We start from the raw sequence: 22705 nt of genomic DNA on the forward strand, positions 1-22705 counted from the left end.
CAGGCTGTTGTGACAGCAGTGAATAAACAAGGACACTTTTATGCCCCTCAAGGACAGGCCACCTTTTGGGCTCCTAATCCCAGACTGAGGCCACTTGCCCCTGCTTACAAACTATGACGTTCACTTCATGGCACCTAGCTGGTCTCCAAGTGAAAAAGCTACATCTTAACCTCACAACCACCAGCTCTTTTTAACAAAATACATTAAATAATGGTGCACCTCCATCCCAGTGGGTGAAGCAGATGTAATTAAAGCAGAACAAGTTGCACCCCTGCAGGGCTGTGAATATTACCTTGGAAAGCATCTTCAATGTCCTCCATGTGAGGCTCGGGGTTGTTCCGAAGCAATGTGTACATGGACATGACAATGCCTGGAGTGCAAAAGCCACATTGGGACCCATGACTTTTTGCTATTCTCTCCTGAGATAAAGTAAAAACCACAATTAGCCCATAATGTCAAGGTGAGTTCATTGTTGTGCTTGTTTCAATTACACTCCTGTTAAAAGCAAAACCTGGTATCACAGAGGGGCTGAGATTATCATCAGATGTTCTCTGGTCAATCTGTGGGACAGCCTTCAAAGAGGAGAGCAGCTTGAAAAGTTTGCACCCAGGCTTTTATTGTATTTGTGGGGTGCCCTGTGGCAGGAAGGAATGGTGAATTTGACTCCATGTTCTTAGAAGGCTAATTTATTATTTTATGATACCGTATTGTTTTAAAGGATGCTATGCTATACTAAAGAATACAGAAAGGATACTTACAGAAGGGTAAAAAGATAATAATGAAAACTTGTGACTCTCTCCAGAGTCTCAACACAGCTTGGCTGTGATTGGCCAGTGAGTGAAAATACATCAAAAACTAATGAAACAATCACCTGTTGGATAAGCAATCTCCAAAGACATTCCAAAGCGACAAAACACAGGAGAAGCAAATGAGATAAGAATTGTTTTCCTTTTTCTGTGAGGCTTCTCAGCTTCCCAGGAGAAGAATCCTGGGCAAGGGGATTTTTCCAGAAAATATGACTGCCACAGAATTTGAACTCAAAATGTGCCTGAGGGCCACTAGAAGATTCCAAGGAGATCAGGAATTCTTCAGATTTACCATGCTAGCAAGCTTTGGGTTACCTGCCTAGACCTGACTTTGAATTTCAAAATTTAGCTATCAGAATCTTCAGGTGGGAGGAGAGAAAAGAAGACAAAGGCTGCCATCATTCATGCATATTGAACTTATTTTTCACTTTGTTGTTCACTCCCTCAGGTGGTGGCACAAGTCCTACCCACTGTGCAAGGTGAGGTGAATCACAGTTTACCTTAAGGCAGCAGGTCTGACAGAGAGAGGCAAGGCTGCATTGTAACACCTTGCTAGAAGGGCAAGGATGCACATCCCTGTCACTCCTTCTCACCAAGAATATTTTGAAACTCCAGAAACATCGCTGAACCAAAGCTTACTTCACACTACTGCAGGGAAGGTTCCTAACTATGCAAGACCAGAAACCAAAGTCATTTGTGGAAGGCCATAGGAGAGCCCAAACCTATCCCAGATTTCCTAGCTCCAGGTCATTAGATTGGCTTTCCTCACAACATCAGTCTTCCCAGACCAGGATGTGGACCAAATACAGCCATGCAAATGCAGCCCAAGGACAAGAGCACTGGCAATTCAGCCAGGATAGCATGAGTTAACCTGTTGGGGCAGAACAGAACCCTAGCTTTGCCTCAGGAGTTTGATTCTGTCACTCAGCCATTCCTGCAAGTATGGATTGCTCATGTGGAGAGTCAGCCCCATGGCTTTAGTGGAGGTCCCAGTGTCCTGGAACAGGTTTAAGCAGCACAAGAAAACATGCATAGAGAGTTTTAAAGTTCCCAGTATCAATAGCTTACCTGAGCTGGGTGCAGCCTGGATTTGGTGTTTCCTATGCCTTCAACAGTAGTTACAGCCACGTGATGCAGGGCACAGACAGGAAAGAGACAAGCATTGGCAGTGTGGTGGCTAAAATATGACATTAAGGTCATTTCATTTGACAGTGCTGCTCAGCAAAGGAAAAAGGGAACAGGAGCAGTGAAGAGTACTCAGAAGCTACAGCAGTGAACACAACAGGAGCATTTAAGTAGATGTGATATAAGAATTAATTACAAATCAAGTCCTACAGCACCCAGTCATCCAAAATTCTAATCAATTTCCCTTGCAGTTTGATCCAGGCATGCACCACAGGATTTCACCTAGATACAGCAACTTTAAACATCCTTGTTGCACATTAAGATACAGAACCCATATAAGTAATTTATAGGGGCAGATTAACAAATACGAAGATGCTGGGCAGCTGGACACTTGCAAAGTTACATAAGAGACTGGAGTTTTGTTGGGTTTTTTTCCTTTTACCTAGAAAGCTGTTTCTAGATGGTAAACATGGGAGGAAAGTCTAGACTGAAGGTAAAAGAGATTAATGTTGCCAAAACTCGTATAAGAACTAGTTATTTTATCTCATTTCTATCAAGACAGAATAATGACCCTAAAGACATCTTATGGCTATGCTATTAAGAGAGGATCCAAGTTATAGTATCTTCAAGCATTATTCCAAATACATTAAAGATTTCAGTGCTTTCTGTTCCACACAGTAAAACTAAACTGAGGCCTGTCTCTCTGTCTCATCCTCTCTTTGCATTCCCTTTTGTTTTTATTCCATTGTTTCCCTTTTCAATTAATTAAAGTGAGAAGAGGAGGAAATTTTGTCTCAGGAAATAATTCTGAAAGCTACAGTACAAGTAGAGAAAAATGGTAATATCTGCTGGCATACAGAAATGAGATTATTGTCATAATACAATAACAATAAAGATTTTATCACAATAATCATTATATGGTTTGTTACAGGAAAAAGTTACATTAGAGTCAGTGCAGATATTGCAGGGCACGAAGAAATAGTTCCTTATAAACACTGTGCAATGCTTAAAAAAATACTTTCTTATCTCAGCCTTCTGAGCTTATGTTCTGAAAGTGAAAAATTATGTTTTGGCAGAAACATTCATTATATAACTTTTTTTCAAAAAATAGTACCATGTCTGGTATGTCAGGAACCTGGATCTGTCCCCATTTTATTTCTCTGTTGCAGAGTTCAGATTGCAAAGGATACAGGATTTTCTTCCGGAAGGGATCATATTTGGATATCATAACAGTGCAAGCACCACATCCACCTTCTCCACAGCCTAGTTTGGTTCCACACAGGCCCACTGAGAGAACAGGAATTAAGGAAAACACGGAAAGAGCTGGCACAACTTGCTCAAGTCATCAATCAAGGCTGAGCAACAAGTTCCTGCTGGAAGCAAATCACTCATTTCTTCTGCTAAATAATTTAACATAAGCAAAGTTTCAAAAGCTGGCATGTGACTACTGAGATCAACACCCAAACCCCTCATAAGGACACAGCCTACTCTCCAACACACTCTCAGAAACTAACAAAAAAATATCCTCAACTGCAACAGTTCCCACTTTCCATGACTCAGAAGAGGAAATGACACAAGGGAGATAAAGCACTGGTAATTGCTGAGCAGGAGCTGCTCAGGCATGCAGCCACATAGTGGCATCCTCCTTCGGCACCTCTCAGTGGTGGGGCATGACTTCTTCCTGCACCTGGTGACTCCTACCACCTAGAAGGCTCCCAGGAAGGGCAGCCACTCAGGGCTACAAGTTACACAGTTTAGCACTGGCTGGGAGCTGCATTTGAACTGCTCACAAACTACCTGCATCTCAAAAGTCATGGTCTGGCCACCCCATTTCTGATGGCTTGCCAATTGATAGGGGCAAAACCAGCCATGCACACTCCCCCAGGAGCCTGGGTCCCATAAAATCATAGGAGGGAGACACTGAGAACCAGAACTCATGGAGATGTACAGAACCCCTGCCCAGACACCTGGGAGCTCATTAGAAAGCAATTAGACACTATTATTTATTGCAAAGAGAATTGGCCAATGTTGAGAGACTTTTGGTGGAGTAAAAAGCAGCTGATTTTATTGGCAATGGACACATTGAGTTGAGATAATCAGTGCCTTTCCTTGTATCACAGAGCCTTTGGAAAAGCAACAGACACTGTGATAGAGGGAACTCAATCTTGACTTCACTGCAAACAGTGTGGCACTGACTGTTTCTAAAGAATCATAGAATCATTTAGGTTGAAAAAGATCTTTAAGATCATGAAGTCCAACCATAAACATAATGCTGCCAAGCCCACCACTAAACCACATCTTTGATGCAAACCTAAGGCTGCCAAGTCCACAATGAAACCATGTCCTTAAAGCCACCATTGCTTTGCATAGAATCATGTGCCTGCTTGAGCAGAAATACAGCTTTCCCATGCCATCCAATGTTTCTCTTGACAACGGTGCTAACCTGCCTCAGTAAAACATGTTTCTCAAAGTATTTGTCTGACCCTAACAAGAATGCTCATGTAGAAGATCAGCAGGTTTTGAAGGGCTCAGATTCTCTCTTTACAAAGCTATTTGCATTAGTTATCTACAAGCTTAGGCATAAAAGTTCTGGCAGTAAGACAGGCACACCTAGGCACAAGAGTAACACCACTTACATTTCCTCCTGACCTTTATCCATCTATGGTATACTCAGAGCTGCTGATAGTTCTGCTGGAAACCTCCAAGAGGTGTGATTCACATCCCTGTACTTCCTTCCTTCAGCTCCCAGACAAATGGAACACAGCAGCATGGTATGGATACACCAACACGGCTGTGAACAGTTTGGCAGATGTACACACCCAGCTGGGCAGACAAAAACTCAGAAAACGTGGAATGACACTACCTATGGAAGCAGACCTGGTGCAGCCAGCCTGATCATCACAGTAATAGCTACTCAGCTCCTGCAGCTGCTCTGACTCACGTGTTGACCAGTTTCAAGCAGGGGTGAAACGTGACTGCTTGGATCTGCTCATGTAAACACGCCCATGCTGCATGGGGGGAACCCCTGCCTCTGAACCTGCCTCCCTGAGCCATCTGATAAACAGCACAGGGTTATCAAGTTATGGGATATTAGCTGGCCAATGTGATGTTTTGGCCAGAAAATTCTTTATTCTTTGTGTGGAACAAACTTACATTTCTTTCCATTTTATTGCCATCTCATTACTGCTTCCTTTCCATCATATTATAATTCTGTGAAATTACAAGTTTTTCCTTAAAGTACTAATAAATCATTTAAAGTATATAATTTAAAATTTGTTATCATTCAAGCCTGGAATAGCAGCTGTAATCTTTGCTAGCAAGAGATACCAGACAATGCAAAGCATTCCCTCTTACACTCTGTGCAAAATCTCTGCCCAGTACTGAACTGACAGAACAGTAAACAATTATGAAATGCTGTAGGCATTTAAAGCTTTCTGCAGTTTTTTCTGGCACTGGATACATTTTCTCCGTAGATAAGTTAGCAGGGTTGTTTCTGGATCCACATCTTTTTCCACCACCTGCAAGAAGGGAAAGATATTGATAAACACAAGAGGTTTTACAACACAGATAGTTGCAAGGGGAAAGTTTGGTCTTTCTGCAACTTCTTTTCCAAAGCAGGAAGCAAAAACCACAGATTATTTCAGCAATGTTGGTCATGTGCCCAGATACAAGGTTTCCTTGAATGTACTGTGTCAGAGGGAAGTATATGCATTACATACATCTGAGTTTTTCAGTCATGGCACACTGCGGCAAATCTAAAAAACCCTTCATCCAAAATGGCAAACAGACTTAGTAGTGAGAAGAGAAAGACTTAGTGAGAAGAGAAAGAACTGTGTTTCGTATTAAAATCTTGGGTTCCTGACACGTCCCAAAGGGTGTCTCATCTTTATCGACCCTGAATAACTGAACTTTGTCCTTTCTTTTACTGTTGGAAGAGAGAGAAAATAAGCAGATAAACAGAATGACAGAAAGAGCATCAGTAAAAGGTTTTGCAGAGAAAAAACCCCCACAGTGGAAACTGTAATGTGACAACACAGGTGCAGCAGGATGGACAGCAACTACCAATCCTCTGAAGTTTCTCTTTCTTCCCTTGTAACATCAATCAGTATTACAGTAGTAGCCATCCTAAATGTGGGAATACAAAATACTAAGAAAAGAAAAATTTTTGCTGCATATTTTGAGCCACCTCCATCCTATTAATAAACCATACTATTAGAAGTTATCCATTAGACATAAAACATTTTACTTTAACCTCTGCCCAGTGGTCAGAAACCAAAGTTCCGCCCTTGTCACAGGGCTTGTCTTCCCCGTTTTCTGTTATTAATAAAGTGTCAAGAAACTTTTCCAAATTCACTGTGTGCCAGAATATAATCATGTTCTTGGCTCTTATTTTATGCAAGTCCTAAGTACAATAGTTACAGTTTATTTAAATTAATCACTCCCAGTTTGAAGGGCAAATTGAAACAGGGGTCATTTGTTCAAGTATTTTTTTTAACTTTCTTTTCTCACTGATAAGAAACCTTCACAACCTCTGTCCTGCTCCAGTTTTATGCCTTTGACACGTGACAAGGTTATCCTAAAGAGACAAGGTTCATACTTCCTGCTTGAGTTCACTTTTTTAGAATTAACTGATAAAATTGCTGCTACAAAACACAACTGGTCACTTTTTGCACATCTCATTCCTTCATTGGGGATAATCTACAGGAAAAAAAGAGTCAATTCTAGTTTGGGAATGTCATATTGCAGATCATGCAGCACCCATTGCTGCTCTTCAGAGCAGAGTTCCCCTGTTCCCTCACCTCCTGGATGCATAGAAATAAATAAAAGCATGCAGTGCTCTTCCATGACCATCTGGTTCAGAGTAAGCACATACAACCCTCTGCAGCACCTTGGCAAACAGATATGAGAAGGGAATTCCAAACATCCCTGTGATTGTGAGAGGACAAATGGCCTTTCAGAGCCATTCCACAGCCAAGAGCCAGCCCCAGCAACTCCCACTGTCACACAGAGCTTCTTCCTCATGTCTGTGCCAATGGCCATTGCAAACCCTTCCAAAGCAGCTTCCAAGATAGCCAGACACAGAGAAGAAACCTTAGAGCAGCTAAAGACTATTCTGTGCTTATATCAAAGAAAACATCTCAAGAAGTTTTCTTGAAAGAGTTCAAGAAGTGCTCAGTCATGTACTCAAACCAAGCAATTAAAAGTTTGGCCCACTGGCTTCTTTTCAGGAAGCAGGAACTAAAAGACAGGCCTAGTCCTTCATTTTTCATTTAACCACTCATCTCCATGTACTTTTAATGATGTAAGAATGTGTGAAGTCCCAAAGCCAATGCTTTGCTCAACTTTATCAGAAAATGTCTCCCACCATGCCCCAGACGATCCACACCCTTACTCTGTTCCAGCCAACAGCCCTGGATTGCTACTTCAGCCACTTCAAACTACTCCACTGGAGCTGTATATTTGCAATTCTGGCAGAGACTAAGGATCTGAGGGAGATAGGGGTAAGAGTTTGGAGAACATTCTGGATTAACACAAATCTCACACATCAGAGATCAAGGAATCATTTCTCTTCACTTCAGATTCCTGGTGGGAGGATGCTTGCTGATGAGTCTCTCTTGCTGGGCACAGAGTAAGAGTTTTTTGCTGTTCTTGCCTTTTGCTCATTGTTGTTGATGCTGGCTTGTCCTCCAGCATATCATTCCTCCAGTGGTTTGTTGCAATCTCCTGCTGTGATTTGTTCTTAAAATATTTTAAAACCCTGTGGGTGGGGATAACACATCTTGTCTGATGCCCAGTACAATATAATTCACAGCTCGGTACCACAGCTCCTGCTCACCTCCCCCAGTGTCCTTGTACAGAAAGAAACTGAATTCCATCCATTGCCTTCTGCAGCTGTAGGATCAAACAACTTAGGAACTGCAGTTAAAGAAAATAGTTCCCTTTTGGTAAGTTTTTAATGTTTGGCAATTTGTTTTATTTTGGCTTTTTAAATCAAATGTCACATTGCAGGTGTATCAGATTGACAGCCATGTTTTGACAATTTAAAACTGGATTTTCTGCATTTGGCAGCTTAATTATTAATCAAATGCAGAAAGAAACATTGTTGAAAATGTTAGGATGGCACGGACAGTCAAATGACTCTCAACAAACTTACTCTGTACTGCTGTGTTTGTACTACACGTCTGTTTGCCTACTGATTCTAGGAATTTTAAATACTCAATTCCACCTCAGCAGGGAGCCTAGCCTGGCTCTGAAGTTCTTTGTGATTTTAAGTACCATGCAAAGCAGGTTCTGAAGCAGCTCTTCACACCTTTAGAGTGCATGGACTAGTCCAGAAAAACGTTGAACTCACGTCCCCGTAATTCCATGTACAAAACTTCAATCTCAAATATTTTGTTTTTCAACTTCTCTACCTGCCTCTCACTAATTCAGACACCTTTGCCTTTACAACACAAAGCATCATATTTAAATCATTATTCCCAGAAAGTTAGAGGTTTTTCAGTTTAAGGGAACAGTAGTTGAACAAGGTAAATAGAGGAACAGAAGGAAAGTGAAAAACTTTCCCATTTCACCAAACAATGTGCTAAAATTTCCATCAGTTGGGGTCTATAAATGAGAAGCAGGTGCTTTCCTGAAGGACAAGATCCCATTCAATCACTAATCCCTGGTCACTGATTAAGTTTCAAGAAGAGAAAGTGAAAGGTTTTAACCAGATTGCCACACAGCAAGTCAGACCAGTCACATGCAAAGGTCCCCTAGGACATTAAAATCTGTGAATGTGTTATTCCTGAAGACAATGAGAGATTTCAAATTCATTTATTAGGAAAAAGGATTCGAACACAGATGAACAAACTGAATATAACCACATAATGTAAATTTGCTACTGGTCATGAGAACACTTTGTTCTGCTTTAAAGCAGCACACTATAAGCTCCTAAGTCTCTGTTTATGTAGAATCCAGAGGTTCACAAAGCTCAGAAAAATCCTGTATCTTAGCTGGACCCACCAGCAATCAAATACTCACAGACTTTGGAAGTGGTAAGAGGTCTAAATGTGGCTTCCAGCATAGATCCTCCCCTAGCATTCAGAATAGAAATAGAAATATTGACTCCATGTGTTTAAACTAAAATTATATCCTACATATGCATGAGACAGACTTGTCAGCCAAGAAAAAAAAATTGCCTCCATTAGCTTTAAACTGAACAGCCTGATTTGCATTCTAGTCTAGGCAGACTATTAAGAGAACTTTGAGTTAGTAGTGTGCCAAGCTATATGCCCAGTGAAATAAACAGTCCTGAATGTGAAGTGTGCTCAGCTGCTCCAAGAAGACTTTTCCTTGACAACAGCACAGGTTGGGCTAATGTGAGAGAGAAGAAATTGCTGCAATCCATGCCCCTGTCTCACAAACCACCCCTTGGCACGTGGTTTTGTACAGTGACAGGATGTCAGCAGCCCATTTGCAGTGTCAAGCTGTCATGAATTCACACAGCAGGAACCTTTCCCACTGGCTGTGTTACCACACTCTTTGCAGTGAATCAACTGGAATATTTAATCAGGATCCCAGATGAATAGAGCCATATCCTAACTTGGAATCATAGAATATACTGACTTGGAAGAGACACACTGAAACCAAAGCTCAACTCCTGGGCCTGCACAGGACACCCCAAGAATCCCAACAGGTGCCTGAGAGCATTGTTCAAATACTTCCCGAAATCTGTCAGACTTGATGCTGTGACTACTACCCTGGGGAGACTGTCCAGTGCCCAACCACCCTCTGGGTGAAAAACCTTTTCATAACCTCCCCTGATGGATGCTGTTTCCTCAGGCCCTGCCACTGATCACCATTGAGAAGATATTATTGCCTGCCTCTCCACTTAGTCTCTTGCTACCTGCTGTTCCAGCAGAATTGCACTTCCAGGCACTTCCCACCACTCCTTCCTTCACATCACCTTTCACGTGCAGCAATGTCCCAACAAACTCCGCCTACACTGCCACAGATCAGAGCACCCCATGAGTCAATTCTCTCTCTTAAACCTGCATTTGGTAGGGCTGTAACTTGAGCCACTTTAGCAACACACACAAAGAAAGGAATAGAAAAAAAAAAAGCTACTGGGTATAGCAAGTGAAACCTGCTCCTTTACTAGAACTGCCTGCTCCATGGGGCAGTGGGAAAGGATGCTAAGAGAGCTTTGACATTCAAATAAGTTGGTACCATTGGTAATATTAATCATCCCTTAGTGTTTGGGGTTTTTTTCAGCCAAGCTGCCAGGATCACACTGTGATAAACCCCTTTACACATGCACATAGGCTTTTGTAAACAAGAACAGCAGTTCCATAAAATTGCTGAAATGCAACAAGGCCAGTGTCACTCACAGGAGGTTTATTACCTGCAGGACACAGCAAGGACAGGCAGAAGATCCAAAATAAACAGGTTGTTTTCTGCTGATGGCCTTCAGGGCCTAGGCTGCCATTTCTCCCCTTCTCTGCCTCACCCCCTGTGCATAAAAGAAATTCCTACAAGGCCAGCTCAAAACTTTGACTAATAGACATTTTCATGTGTTGGCAAAAAGTTTTCTCCAGGAAGAAGAACTTTTCTAACAATTTACACAGAGCAGTGCTCTTGTAATAACTGAGCACCAGCCAGTGCTGAAGCACCACTCGTAACTGCATGCAGGAATTTGTTTACAAACTCTTCATACCTACCATGAGAGGCCTATTGGTTTTGAACCTCAGCTGATCTGGCACCAGAATAACAATTCTCACTGATTAGGGCATACCAGAAAAAAAATGAAAATTAAAAAAAAAAATCAAACAAGACAGGGCACTTGCCTTGTATCAGGATCTGGATCGCCCAACACATTTGTGGCAACCTCCTAATGCAAGAACTAAAGAGCTCCAAGTTCACCCTCTACAAATTGAGGTTCACAAAGGAGGCATCTCACAAAACTTCACAGAGCAAGAAGACAACAATTTAATGGTGTGCCACGTGTTCCCACCATAGCAGAATTCACCAGAGAAAATTCACAGAGCATCCTATGCCACAATTTCAATTACCAGACTCAATTAGCTAGTTACAATTAACTTGGAGCTTCAAGTTTTCATCTCTTTCTAGAAACAATGAACAGCAGATATGTCAATTAACACATACGAACCACTACTAATCTGTGTGAGCAAAGCTTCAGTTGTCATCCTTCTCTATAAAACCTCAGAACCAAGCCTGGGCTCTACATCAGCATTATATTTAACAACTCTACGACTAACTTTTACTGCACACTAGATAAAATTCGTTCTTCAGTAAACTGTTAATATGTCAATAAAACAAAACATCCATATCAAATCCACTAGTACCTCACAAAGTTCTAATTCCAATCCAGTTTGGGATACAAAATCATAACTAAAACCCCTAATTGTAGCTACACTCTCATTCACATTAAACAACCATGAAAAAGCAAAAAAGCAAAACGGATATAATCCTGTGCTAGTCTGTAAGGCAGGGCACAGAGCTTTTTAACCAACTGAGAGTACTGTGTGATCCCTCAAGGGATTAAAAATTAATTGTCCAGCCCAAACCCAGTATAACACCTGATTTACACCGATAAGCAGTGCTCAGGGAAGGTTTGCAATCTCTTGGCTCCACACCAATGGATAAACAACCCTGTCCCCTTCCCTTCCCAGCAGGAAGCTGCTTTGGCATGAGTTCCCTTGCCCAAGTGTCTGGGCAAGGGGAAGGCAGCACTGAGCTGAGCTCAAAAATAGAATTAACTTGGTAGTTGGTCCAAGAGTCAGCTTTGACTTTTGTAACAAACCTTTGAAGAGGCGTTGCTAGCCAGGCAAAGCCCAAACTGAGGAAAGGGAGACCTAGGACAAGCTGTTCAAATGTGTCCATCACGTGCAGTGAGCAGCCCAGCCTCCTGTGAGACACAGTCACTCCGCAGGTTATTGCCAGGAATCAGTATCAGGTAATGGGCTTTCATTCTGAAGAGTTTTCTAGCTTCTTAAATGGAATAAACATTTTTCTAAATCCCTTTCAAAAACCAGATGTTAGAGTTACTTATTGATGAATTATATGTGGATGCTTCCATTTGAGTTGAATTTTCCAGATCTGTTATAAATACTGGAATTATTTCTAGCAGAAATGCTAGAAATGCACACTTATTTAAAAGTAGCTACATCAGAATTGTAGTAAATTATTGCCATCAAAAATGTAAAAGGAAAATTATATAATTGTGTTACCCTTTGAATAATTCACAAGGTAAATTCAAAGAAGAGAAAAAGCCATTTATAGCAAAGCAATATGTAGTCTTCACAATTTAATAATTAAAAGTCATGGAATGATTTTTAATACCTGACTTGTCATGTATTCTTATCAGAAAACTTAAGAGGAGGAAAAAGATGGCTAGAAAAGTAAGCGATCAAGCCACAATCCAGGAGCAAGTTGATAGACAGCTGGAATCCTCCTTACCTTTTTACCATTCACAAAGAAAACAAGTTCATCCCCTGCCTGGTTGGGAGCCATCCTGCACACCTTCCCACCTTCACTCCAGCAGGGCCACAGAGCAGCCTTGTGAGAGCAGCCCTACTCCCCAGAGCAGAGTGAGCACCAGCCACACCACAGATGACCCGAGTCTGCCTCCACAATGTCTGACTTGATTTTTACACCGGTGCCCTGTGAGAGCCCATATTATAAGAGGCAATGGAGAGGCGTGCCAGCTGCCTGTGGTTGGTGCTCCTGCAGCCCTAATGACAGCAGAGGAGCTGGAAGCAGCAGAGTGACCCGCCCCCTTTTATATAGGAGAGGATCACAATTCAGCTGCATTCCCTTCAGATGATCCTGCCAGGCTTGGGGCACTGCTGGGTGCCACTAGCAAGGAATTCACGGGGTTTTGCAATGCAATGCAAACTTCAGGGGAGGGAGGGAGGGGGCGTTCTCCCAGCTATCCTTCACCAAATATTGACAAGAAAAAGCTGTTTCCCTTGTTCTGCGCACAGCCATCCACCTGGCATTCACCACACAGAGGTCTCTAATGACAGCACCTGCTTATTTAAAAACTCCTTGATACGTGCACATCTGCTGCTAGGCTCTCACTATTTTTCCTTGCAGTTTTAAAGCTGCAGTACCCTCTGCCTGGGAGGACATAATTTAAACAGGCATGTGCTTGTCCACATAAAAGCAGTTCTAGAGAGCTGGCACTCTGATCCAGTACCTCTTTTGAAGTGCTAGGCTAAGACCATAATGTTTACACTGGGCCCTTAAAGCATTTATTCTTACCTGTTTTGGCTTAATCCTCACATCCTGGCTCCTGGGTGCACGTTGCCAGTGAAATACAGAGGAAAACCAAGGATTTTTTGTCTTCCATTTCCCTGGTGGTGGTTCCTTCTGGTTTCTCCATTACACAACCACAGTTTTTGCATGAAGCCTTCCTGTCTATTTCTTCCAAAGCTGTTGGCAGAATCATCCATGTGATGGCAGAATCCATATGACAGGCATTGGTTCAATGAACAAGATATCTAAACAGCTACTTCCAGTTTAAAATTCCACCACAAAGCAGCACAGTTCCAAAGTCCATGGAAGTTTCCTAACACTGTACCTTATCCTGTCTGCTCCATTCTGATTCTTGTGATTTTGCTTTCCTTCTTCAGTTTCAGTTATTTTTTTATTAGGTTTTTTAATGATTTCTTTTAAATACCTAGGAAAGCACAATATCAAAGTCTTCTTCTCAGGAACCTCTCTGAATAATTAATAAGATAACAAAGCCTAATTAAATTACAATTTTCAAAAATAGTCCTTCAGTATTACAGAAACATTTCACAGTGAACACAATACATACATAATTTCTACCAGCTTTTATCTTCTGTTTCATCTATTCTGTTTCCCAGTCCATACCCTAGAAAAGCTATTTCATAACTAGTGTCAAACACCATTTCAGCCTTCTTTAAAGGCATTTCAGTTTGCTGAAAGTAGAGTTCACAGCAAATTTGTGCTTAAAACCAGCTGCCTTAATCTATGTTTTCAGTGAAGTTGTGCATAGCTGAACCAGTGCTGACACCTATTGTCTGGCACCTCCCACTTTGCAATATCAGAGTACTAGAAAAAACCCTTTTCTTCAGGTAATCTTAAGCTCTGCTGCTTGGTATTTCTGTGCAAAATTTACACAAGCACTACCCTCACGTAGCAAGCTGCAATCTCAAAATTAGTGTACACAAGGTTACTACTCATTAATAGTTTTGTAATATTTCAAATAACAATTGTTACTCATAACCACAAGTAATGTGTTATTACAACAACCTTAAAGCAACTAGCCATTACAGCATTAACACCAAAATCAAACTTGTTTAGTTTCCTGATCTGTGTTTTCCATAATGCATGATGCAGTTCTTAGGTTTAAAGAACATTTCCAATCATATCATCACTTGTTAAAGGATGATAGCCATACTCAAATTTTTGCCTCGCCTTGGTGATAACATTATAGGTAAACTATTGATTTCTGCTAAATCAGTAAACAGCACCTTATGATATTCCATCACAGGAATTTGATCCATCAACCTACTATACACCCAAGACAAAACTAAAGATTAATATAACTATGATCATGATCTCTATTTATAGATTACATGGTAATTTAAAACTTCAGACCTCATCTCAACAGAGTGACTGATCACACAGCACCAAATTCACTCATTCTCTCATCACCCTGATGGGATAGTCTATTACTATACCCATTTCAAAGGCAGAGAACCAAGACATACAGAACTGGAATTTTCCTAGTGCTCTAAATAACTCTGAAGCATGAGAGTGTGTGCTGTTGAAATCTCTTGTCTATTTCTTGAAATCCCATGTGCTCTGAAACAGAAGAGATGATTACAAGAAATCAGAGAAAATAAAGTGAAAGCTAAAAAAAAGCCAACTCACAAAATCCTCAACCCAGAACTTCCTTAAGTGAGCTAAAATAGAAAAGCTTCCTCAACCAAACAAAAATTCGTTATTAGACAAAGTATTCTGACTTACCAGTCAGATAAAGTCTAGCAAACTTTCCCATTTCAGAAATCATCCCTTTGCCCATGAATAACTCTGAGATGGGAATGTTTTAGAAGTTCAAAATTGCTTGCAGTCTCATTCACTCACTGAAGAGCTTGCAAAGCAGTTGATATGAGTCAAGAATATTTTTTTTAAAAGCAGCTGACTTTCCTCATTCTGACTGGTTAATCCTGCAGACCTGGCTGTTGCAATCACAATAATAATAATCATCATCATCTGTTCTGCAGATGATCACATGTGTAGTTCAATAAATACAGTGAAATTTATGGAAGCACTATTCCTGCCAGGAGTTAACTGCCAGAATTAGGTAAATGGATGAAAGTACAACAAGGAAACAATGCCAGGGGTAATAAACAAGGAGATTTAAAACAAACAGAAGCAAGAAGATTTGTTGCTCTGTTCTCACGTTCCTCTTTCCAGGTAACAGGAAAGAAGAAACAGGTGACTCTGAAGAGAATTCTATTAAGGGATTTATGAGGAGCAAATTTAAAAGCAAATAGAAAAGGGAACAGAGTCCCAAGTCAGTGCTTTAACGCAGTAACCCCTGTATGGCTGCACACTCACTCTGTGTGCCCACTGCACCTCTGGAGCCACTGTTGCTAAACTATTTTGGACAGCATCTTCCCCCTCAAGTGGAAACAACCTGTTTGCTTTAGTTCTGGTGATCCCTCTTCTGTTGGCTCATGTATCCTTTGTGGGAACACACACTGGATTCTCGTCAGGGATCTCAAGAGGTCTCCACCTGCTGTTATCAGGGTCAGCCACAAGGGCATACAAGGTTAATTAGAGCTGTGCACACCATCTCTTACTTAAAAATCCTTTTTTAGAGCCTCAGCTATTGGTAGTTGTGGCTTTTGTTCTGTGTTCTCTATATGAGTTTTAAAAACCCCAAAACATCATAGAGGAATGATTATAAATTATTATAAATTATTATATTGAGTGTAGACAAAGTGTGTGACCTGAGGATGTTTGTTCTTCTCTTTGGCATCACCTATCAGCCACTGGTGAAGACAGATTCCTGAAAGAAGTGGGCCTTTTATCTCTGGATAGGGACATTCAGTCTTTATTGCCAAAGTCTCCAAAAAGAGCTCAAACAAAACCATTGGGGATCCTAATACAGACAGTAAACTTAATACTCTACAATAACAAAACACTCCAAAAAACCCCAACGAAACACAAACCCCCCCCCAAAAATAGCCCCACATAAAATTGCCTTATGATTAAGAAAGTAAGGTACTGCACATTTTTTCAAAGGCATTTCTCAGAAATTAAAAAAAAATAAATTATGTTCATGCACTTTCCTGTGAGGGGTCTAAATTCCTTCATGGTTACAGACAGACATTTGAGAAAGATCATTGTTACAAAGCAAATATAAATTTGATTTCCCCATTGAGGTTTGTGAGTGGATACTAGCTCATTATTCATGAATCACTAATCATTCAGTGTTCAGCTTCTAATTGTACAAATATTGTCTAATTATCCAGATTTATTGCATGAATTATGATCTCTTCACCTGCTTTTGAAGATGGGTGGAGTTTAATTATAGCTCTTTTCTTTGTCCTACCACCTGTCTTCCTATGAGAGCAAGAAATGAGCAAGGTTAGCCAATGCAGCCTTCTGTTGAGGAGTCCTGGTTGCCACTATTCATCACAATAATTAGCAGAGCATGACTGATTTCAATTCATTCCGTGTTTCTTCCATTGCCTATTTCCAGTGGGCCAAACAAGGATGTTTCAGATATCTGACCTGAAAAGCAACTTCTTTTCAAGCAGGCTCGTTAATGCGAGTTGCTTGCCTCCAGCAGCACCAAACTTGACACCTATCAGTTGTTGTTTAGCTGCTTCCAGGTGCCATGTGAGGGAAACTTCCTATACCTGTCCTGATAATCTAACTCTTCTGGGCCAGATTAACTAAGTGAAAACTAGTTCCCATACCATACCCATGCATGGCTAACTTTCCACAGCTTTTCTTCACAGGAGAGAGTCTCTACACAAAAGTCTGCCTTGCTTGTCTTGTTCTGCCCCTGTGAAGGTATGAATTAATTTTGTTTGGGAGATGGTAATACCTAGTTTTCTCTTGTCTATATGCAGTCTAGCATGTGACTCCCTGTCAAAACTCTGATACCAGCCATATAAAATAAATTTCTATTTCATATACTGTCCTGAACCTGCCTGGGCTTCTGCACAAATCCTCTGGCTGCTCTGTGTATCTCAGTGGTAATTCTTTTCTCATTTCAGAATGCATTATTTTGATGGGCAGTTCATTTGAAAACCAAGAAATCCTCCACAGCTGCTTCTGCTAACAAAGAACCAAAAAGGTTTTCCTGAATCAACTAAACATTTGACTGCTCTATCTAGGAGGGATGTGTATGCCAAAAGCTTGTAAGGATCCCCCAACTATGTAAGTCTGCCTAAGAAAAGGCTGCCTCTCTCCACAGACCCTGCCTAAACAGAGACCTGCACTTAGTACCTTGTACTGTGATTTCCTTCTAGTTCCCATCATTAAGATGGCCTACCTAGACTGGACAAGCATGGCAAGGCAATCCCACAGAGACTTTCAGAAGAGTTTTGTTATTACCAAAGTACAGGAGAGCAGATGCTATCACTAAAACAGGCCAGTTGTCTCAAACTGCAGCCATCATGGTCAGCTGGTATCCCCCAGACTTCTTGATTTCCCTTCAAAACAAATTCATTCTAAATAATTTTCCACTAAGCAATAGTAACAGACCATAAACATCAAGCAGGAAACAAAAAGACAGTTCTGGCTCAAGAGCAGTTGCTATAAACCCAGCATGCATCATTTAAGGTGAAAATTAGAAAAGCCATCCCCATTATAGCAGTAACATTGAGGAACGCCCTTCCAAGAGAAGCAGCACATAAAAAGAAGATGAACTGCTTAAAAACTGAAAACTGAAGCGCCTACAAAGTGGATAATATCTTAAGCACATATTGCAGAAGTTGAAACTTAAATTACTTCAAGTCTTGTGTTTCTCCTCCAATCCTACCTAGGGTCCACAAGACAGATTTTCTCAAGTCATGTTCCTGATATCCTACAGTCTCAACTTGAAGTAAAAGAGCCTTCTTAGTGTCAAATTTAGTTTATTAAGAACAGACAGAGAAGCAAGCTGACTGTTTGTAGAAAGCCTGTAATAATGTACATCTAAAATGTGTCTTTGAATTCCTGGCTACTCAGAAGATACATTTTTAATTGCCTGGATTATTTTCAAACAGAACTACCTGTCAGACTTCTCATCTTCAGCAATACGCCCAAGTATGAACATTTAAGGGCACTAAATAGAAGTCCTCCACCATCATTCCTGAAGCTTTCTAATTCATGAAGAACAAGTTACTTCCACTTTCCAAGAATTCCATTGGACAACAGTTAAAAGAGAGACTAATACATTAGTGCCATTGTGCTTCTTCAAATGCTTGCATGATGAACGTGCAGATCTCAAATATTTCTGATCCTTTACCCTTTATACCACAAAGTTTTCATCTACCTTCTGAATTGGAGTGGCTTCCTTTTCTAATAAAAAAGCCTTCCCCCACTGTCATTTTATATCCAATATTATTATCATATATGAGAACAAAAGGTAGAGCTGATAGTTTTCATGGATTGGCAGGAGGCTACTTTGCATCATTCAAGTAGTCACTGTGAGGTTTTGATATTTACTGACAAAATAATTACAGGCTGTTGCAATAAAATAGCCAGCATGACTAATGAAGACACCTCACCAGAGTACAGATATACCTGTGCTTTTCAGAGAATGCTGATGATGTATCTTGATGTAAACATGATTAATAACCTTGTTAAAGTAAGATGACAAGATGGGCTTTAACCAAACAGCTTAGAAAAATACTTGAGAAAAATGGTGAAAGTGTAAGATAAAGATGTGTGTATGCAGAAATTCTCAAATTTTCTTTTCCCAGGCCAAGGGAAGTTGTGACCCAAGGGTTTACAAGGTTGGGACTGCAGAAATTGATAATGGACTGTTAGTTGTTTCCTGCTATGTTATCTCCATTGATAGCAATACAGGAGTGTCCAATCACACCTGTCTGGCTTCTGCTGAATAAACCTGTGATTTCTTTGCAATGGTTTTTCAGTGATCCTGCCAGGAGATAAATCAGCTCTAGGAGAGCAACTCAAGTGGTTAAAGGAGCCAACACTACTCACTTTGTTAAAGACAGCACAAAACCAAAAGGTTTTATTCCCTTGAACAAAGTATAAGCTATTCCATATAAACAAAAACACAATGGAGTGGAATTCAGAACTTCAAATCCATCTCCCCTTGAAGACCATAATAGTTCCAATCCTAATTGGATTACACACATAAAAGCATTTCTGTCCCAGAGAAGCTGCACAGTGGTCCTAAAATATAATTTGGTTTACCACCACAATAGAATACTTGAGAGACAAGGGAGATAATTTAATTTCTGTGTCATAAAGCTTGTGATCTACAACAAAAGCTTCAGAGAAAAAAAAAAAAAGAGGCTAAAATAGCCCAGAGGAAAGACCTATTTCTATTCTTACAATTTTTATGGTGGTAATTACTGCAGCAGATAATAGCTTTTAGAAGGGACTAGTGTAGAGCCTCTAACATTCAACATCCTGCATATTCTATATCTTACAAAATGTTAAGCACAAAAATGCAAACAGTAGCCAGCACTGAGAGCTGAAATATCACAAGTAAAACTGTCAGGATTCCAGCATCAACACCAAATACCCACATCCTGAGGAATTTCAATGGTCATCTGAAATACCTTCTTTTTTCCATCACCACATCATCCCATGTCACAGCTGTGCACAGCAGAAAAGTCAGATCCTTATTTTGGTGAATTGATCTGCTGCTCTGGTCAGCAAATATTTGTTCCTAGTATTTACTTGTTCTGATTTAATCTCCTTAATTCAGAAAGTTATTGCTGTCAGCCACATTTACAGTGATGGTGAAAAAAGAGGAGCAAGGCCCCAGTCTGTTATTCCCTGCTCTGCCACTTCCCTTTCAGACAGAGGAGCTGCAGAAGAGGGGAAGAACCACAAATTAGCAGAAGACCCAGGAGTGGCAGCCAGTGAGAGATGTGATGATTATCACTTTAGAAACAGCTAAATGTGATGGTAGACAGGCTTTCACTAGACACTGCTCCAGAACCTGTATTTTATTCTTCAAAGGCTGGTGCTATTTCTTATACTTGCCTTTTCCTTTACAAAATGAAGGCCTTAACCAAGCTGGTCTTCAAACCTGCCTTTTGATCCATTTACTGGAGTCACTACCTTTTACATTTTTTAAGGGTACAAAGCCATCCTTATGAAAGAAAGACTCTTAGAAAACTTCTCTATTATACACATTACACTTCTCAATTCTATGTGGATAAAAAAAGCTATTTTCACCTTAGAAATTACTTCATTACAAAAGCTGGACAACCTGCCCAAACAGCAGGACAAACAGTGATGACACCAGGGGTGAAATGTTCAAGAGTACTCAGTGCTGAGTGCTCACTACACTCAGTAGGAGAGAAGTTAAATAAACATCAAATGGTTTCTGAATATTTCCACCTAGTGAGAAACCATCCACTGTTTTCACTGAGACTAGAATCTGGACCCAGAACCTGTACCCTGTTGACTGAAACATAACATGTACAAATCTTCACTTTGTTTACAGTTCTCAGGACTGATGCTCCAGAAAAAAAATGATGCAAAGCCAAAGTAAGATCAATTAAGCAAAAGTAAACATATTAGGCTGGTTTTCCACACTGACCTGAGAGGCATGAAAACAAGATAAGTTTGAAGAATAATAAAAGTACTACTAATTTTCCTGGAAGAGTGTTTTGTTTTGTTTTCTGGAAGAAGAAACAACTATAAAGTAGCTTATTCCATAATGCATAATCCAGTGAATTTCCAAGGGCAGGAGAATTTAGAGAGTTCAAAGCATATTCTCTTACCACAACTCCAATATGTCTGTAATTTCTTATTTGGTTAAACAGTTCTAATGAGTACAGACCCTCAAGTAATGCTTCAGTCTTCTAAGATAAATGGAATGGTTCATTAAAAACCAATTTACAATAAAACAACACATTAAAACAATACTCATGGGTAAAAGTAAGTACCCACCAGTTTTGGGGGACTGTTGATGACCTCTTTGTTTTTATATTTTCTCATGCTTTGAGTTTCTCAGGTCTCCTGACCGGGTTCCTGTCAGCATTCCTTGTAAGAAGAAACATAATCGTCCCTGATCCCCTCGCTACATTGACATCAGGGGAAGTTTGGATGCAGAAAGATGACACAGTGTTCAGGATAAATGAAAGGGAAAAACCATTTTAGAGTTTTCATGGTCAGGGTCTGCTTATCTGTGAAAAGCCTGGCTCAGCAGTGACTTAACAGGAAGCAGGTCCCTATTGGGCGAGGAGAGGGAGAGATCCCAGGGCTGGCCAGCTGGAGAGGTCAGCAGCCGGACTGGGGGGAGGTCAAGGGCCTAGCAGGCAGTGCCAGGGCTCTGCTGCCAGGGAGGGCAGGCAGGGATGGCCAATGGGCCACCAGCAGGGAACTTCCCCTGCCCACCCTGCTCTGGTCACTCCACAGCCTTCAGCAGGACACCAGCACTGGGACAGGGATCACCAGCCCCGGGGATGGGCTTGGGGACCACCAGGCCTGCTCCAGGCTAAGACTTGGTGCAGACCATTTTAAATGCAGTGAACCTTCTCACAAGCAGAGTTGAAAAGAAGAGAGGACCTGCAAAAAGCCCAGACATCCAGTGCTTGTATAAAGGATAATGGTGAGCAAGGACCAAGACCCTATGGAGCTTCAGTGACCCCTGTCCCTATCTCAGTCTAGTGGCTGCTCTTGCCAGCTTGATATGGGCTCAACTGGCCAGCCTGGGAGCACCTGCTCTTCTGAGAAGGGTTTTGAGAGAGACATGTATGTAACATAACCACGGGCTAGAAAGAGAAATGGCTAGAGAAGACCAGAGACACTTTAAAAGGGAAAATTGACCCCAAAAAATTAAATTTCAGAATAAAAAGTGAGCAAAGAAAAATTATTTGATGGGACAAATACAATAGATTCTTTGGGGGAAAGAAAAAGATCACTAAATTATTTCAGCTATCAAGAAAAAAGTCTTCTGGCCCTGCCCAGACTGACAAGGCAGAGTAGGATGGTTTCCTGTGCAATACAACTTCTCCTGCACCACACAAGACACTTCAAAAGCTGCCCTGACATGCTATAAATAATTAACTTAATCCACATTGTGCAAGCTACAGAGCAAAAGATTACAAAACCCATTTATGCAATTGAGACATGTTACATTGGGACACTCAGAATACACCTCAGCAAGCTGATGGGCCTCTTCTACTTTTTAGACATGAAATGGAAAACATGGGGAAAACAGACATAGCATAGGGGAAATTTGATTTAAAATGTAGAACTCCTACACCGGAAAAAAAGAAAAACATTTTATAAATTAGTCACTGACATGCTGCCACACAGCATTACTAATACTGAGCTTCAACAAAAATTACAACACAGCAATAGCTGTTTACTCTATTTACTCCATTGTAAAAACCTTAAACAACAAAATCTGACAATCTAGATAAACTAGGATAAAATGAATGATACAACTTCTTTTTACTTTCAATTTATCTTCTGGAAAGAAGATAACAGTTTTCCTGTAAGCTTCCTATTTAAAAAAATTCTTCACAAATTATTTCAGCAAACTGTTCCTGATGCATTGATAATGCAAACTCCTACAA

General features: G+C 40.7%; 1 protein-coding gene across 1 annotated transcript in view; it reads right to left on the reverse strand.

Annotated features, from left to right (window-relative positions):
* The window catches only part of XDH (xanthine dehydrogenase), a 48497-nt gene extending 36051 nt beyond the window's left edge, over nt 1-12446 (reverse strand). Inside the window, exons 1-5 of the mRNA XM_030945360.1 lie at nt 12393-12446; nt 5392-5449; nt 3122-3218; nt 1875-1983; nt 293-419 (exon numbers count right to left, since the gene is read on the reverse strand). Coding sequence (XP_030801220.1) covers nt 293-419; nt 1875-1983; nt 3122-3218; nt 5392-5449; nt 12393-12446 — 445 coding nt within the window. The remainder of the gene's footprint in view (nt 1-292; nt 420-1874; nt 1984-3121; nt 3219-5391; nt 5450-12392) is intronic.
* Nucleotides 12447-22705: the final 10259 nt, after the last annotated feature.

This window comes from Camarhynchus parvulus, chromosome 3 (genome assembly GCF_901933205.1).
Source record: "Camarhynchus parvulus chromosome 3, STF_HiC, whole genome shotgun sequence".
Classification (NCBI taxonomy): domain Eukaryota; kingdom Metazoa; phylum Chordata; class Aves; order Passeriformes; family Thraupidae; genus Camarhynchus; species Camarhynchus parvulus.